General features: G+C 54.6%; 2 protein-coding genes across 2 annotated transcripts, besides 2 other annotated features; both read right to left on the minus strand.

Moving 5' to 3' along the window:
• Positions 1 to 768: 768 nt before the first annotated feature.
• Positions 769 to 817: a microsatellite.
• Positions 818 to 1218: 401 nt separating this feature from the next.
• Positions 1219 to 1794, minus strand: TraAM80_09590 (mucin-like glycoprotein; the record flags this gene model as incomplete). Its single annotated transcript, XM_029386265.1, has 1 exon — positions 1219 to 1794. The coding sequence occupies one exon, from the start codon at positions 1792 to 1794 to the stop codon at positions 1219 to 1221; it is 576 nt and encodes a 191-aa protein (XP_029233879.1).
• A 68-nt stretch (positions 1795 to 1862) lies between these two features.
• Positions 1863 to 1902: a sequence feature (GA-rich).
• A 218-nt stretch (positions 1903 to 2120) lies between these two features.
• TraAM80_09591 (uncharacterized protein) lies at positions 2121 to 2434 on the minus strand (the record flags this gene model as incomplete). The annotated part of the gene is made up of 1 exon (XM_029386266.1): positions 2121 to 2434. A coding segment is annotated over one exon (314 nt), but the record flags the coding sequence as incomplete, so codon positions are not given.

Consider the following 2434-nt stretch of genomic DNA (forward strand, 5'->3'; position numbering starts at 1 on the left):
GCCGCCCAGCCACACACGGGAAGTGGGCCAACAGCCATCAAATGGTGCGGCACCCGCACCGCAGCCCACTGCACACCATGCGCAGGACCCGGCGCTTCAAGGCCACACTCCCACTCGCAGTGCTTTGTATTCGCAAGCAAAAAAAGAGTGAGTCACAGCGCATACCCCCCTCACCCGTTGTCTTTTGTCTTCACGGCCACGGAAGAAGGCGGTAGAAGCCACACACCCCGTCAATCCCGTGCCGTCTAAACGGGGAACAAAAAAATCCCCTTTGTAGACTACCGGTGCCTCTAACAGGAAAAAAAAGTGGATTGGGGGGGTCATGTCAGCCACACAGTCAGCAGCGGCGGCAAACAAAACACAAAGACACGCAGCCGCAGTAGTAGACGCGGCGCAAGCTAAAAGTAGACAGCAGTAATTTACCACAAACAAAAAAGGGTTTAAAAAAAAGAATTTAAGAAGGAGAATCACAAGAGAGCCCCTGACACGAAAAGAAAATGAAGATCCAGAAGTATGCCCAGAAAACATAAACAAAACAAAAAGCAAATAGATTACGTCTGCATGCATTTTCGTTTCACGTTTCCAGAACCACGAGAGGACTGTTTTTGTGTATTTATTGCCCGCAAAAAATGAAAAAAAAAAAAAGAGATCATCCCTTGAACCACAAGAGAGAAGTTAGGCCACAGGGACAACAAGCAAACTGAGCGCACAAAAAGTATGCATCGTCCCTGCAAGAGTGTGTGTGTGTGGTTTACCCTCATCGTTACCCAGCAGCACAGGCAACGGTAGCCACGAGCAGCAGCAGCAGCAGCAGTAGATGTGTGGACACAAACGGCGTGGTGGTTGCACTGTTGTCCGCGGTGCTTTCTGTGCCTTTCCCAGCGGGGGGGGGCAGTGACATTAACAGCGGAGCCGGAGGCAGGGGCGGCGATGCCTGTCTCTGTTGTGGAAGCACCGTCCTTTGCATCAACTGATGCCGGAGTATCCTTTTTGCCTTTACGCGCTGTGTCGGAGGAATCGGTCGTTGCCTTGGGCGTGGGGCCCTGAGAGACGGTGCTGGGGACCGCATTCTCACTGTCGAGGCTCTCTGCATCGCCGGCACTTGTCCCGTGTCTCTCTGTCGTGGACGGGTGCGGCACACCTTCGGTTTGTTCACCGCTGCCTCCCGCAGCGCTTGGGTTCTCACCCGTCACCACAGCGTGTTTGCCGCCGGCCTTTTTACTGGGAGGCGGTAACGAACAGACGCCCCCCCGTGGGTTTTGACGTAGATCTTTTTCCGACGGTGGCCATACTCTTCCAAATGCGGTGGGGGTCGCTATCTTCATATGTCCAAAAATTCATTGTGAACGCCACGGTGCTATTTGCATCCTTGCCTGCACAGCTGGCTTCACAGTTGTTAGATGCGTAGATTGAGTTGGCCGCAAAACACGGAAGAAACGCATCTGTATGATCGGCACAAAAGTGCACATCAGGGCCGTCAATGCAAAACCCCATTTCAATGTACTCAGTGATAAGCGTCGGATCATCATGCAAACTATCCTCATTAAGCGAGGATGAACAATCCAACCTATATGTATCATTGCCACCAAGAAATCGAAGCTTTGGTATGCTATCGGTGCCCCCACATGAAACCTCGAACGGCACCACCACATTACACTCCTTCGGCGGGTATTTTAAGCTTTCTTTCTTATCCAGCGTCGCCCCGCACACGGGGGAGCAGCCGCAGCCGCACAGAAGCACAAGAACCGCCAGAGCACATACCGCACGGCACCGCGCCGTCATCTCCATCGCCATAGGTAGAAGTATTAGTGATTGTGGTAGAGTCACTGGAAACAGTAGGCTAGTCTACGAGGCGGCAAGGAAGAGAAAGGAGCAACGAGAGGGAGAAAGAGAGAGAGAGAGGCAATAAGTGCAGCAAACAGAAAGGAAAAAAAAACGCAGCCCAAAGGGAAGGTTCCCGCCATCCAACGCCGCGCACATCTAAAAAACTGCGGGGTCCTCCCTCGCCCGCCTCTGCTGCGCGCCGCGGCGTGTCCCCCATCGCCTCCCCGCACGCTGCGCCTCCCTCAGCGCCGCCCGCCCCTGCACCTCACGACGGCAAATAAAAGAACACACGGCAGCTAAGCCCACAGCAGCAACGCCGCCATGGCTGCTTGAATGCGCCCTCCTCCTCGCCGCCATCGCTTGCGCGGCGGGAGTCGTTCGCACTGGGCCAAAAGGAGCTCGAAAACAACTCCAGGAACCCCGCATTCCCAATCCTGTCCGTGCGGGCCCCAAAGGCACGCGAGGAGTCGTAGTCTAAGAGCCATGCGCCCCAGCCGCGATAAGGAAACGCATGTCCTCAAATCCAAAGCGGCAAAAAGAGAAGGCAGTACCACACACTGCCCACAGCGCAGCAGAGCACACGCAACACACGCTTCGTCACACAAAACCA

Source organism: Trypanosoma rangeli, assembly GCF_003719475.1.
Source record: "Trypanosoma rangeli strain AM80 chromosome Unknown Tra_15.4_contig_00626, whole genome shotgun sequence".
Classification (NCBI taxonomy): Eukaryota; Euglenozoa; class Kinetoplastea; order Trypanosomatida; family Trypanosomatidae; genus Trypanosoma; species Trypanosoma rangeli.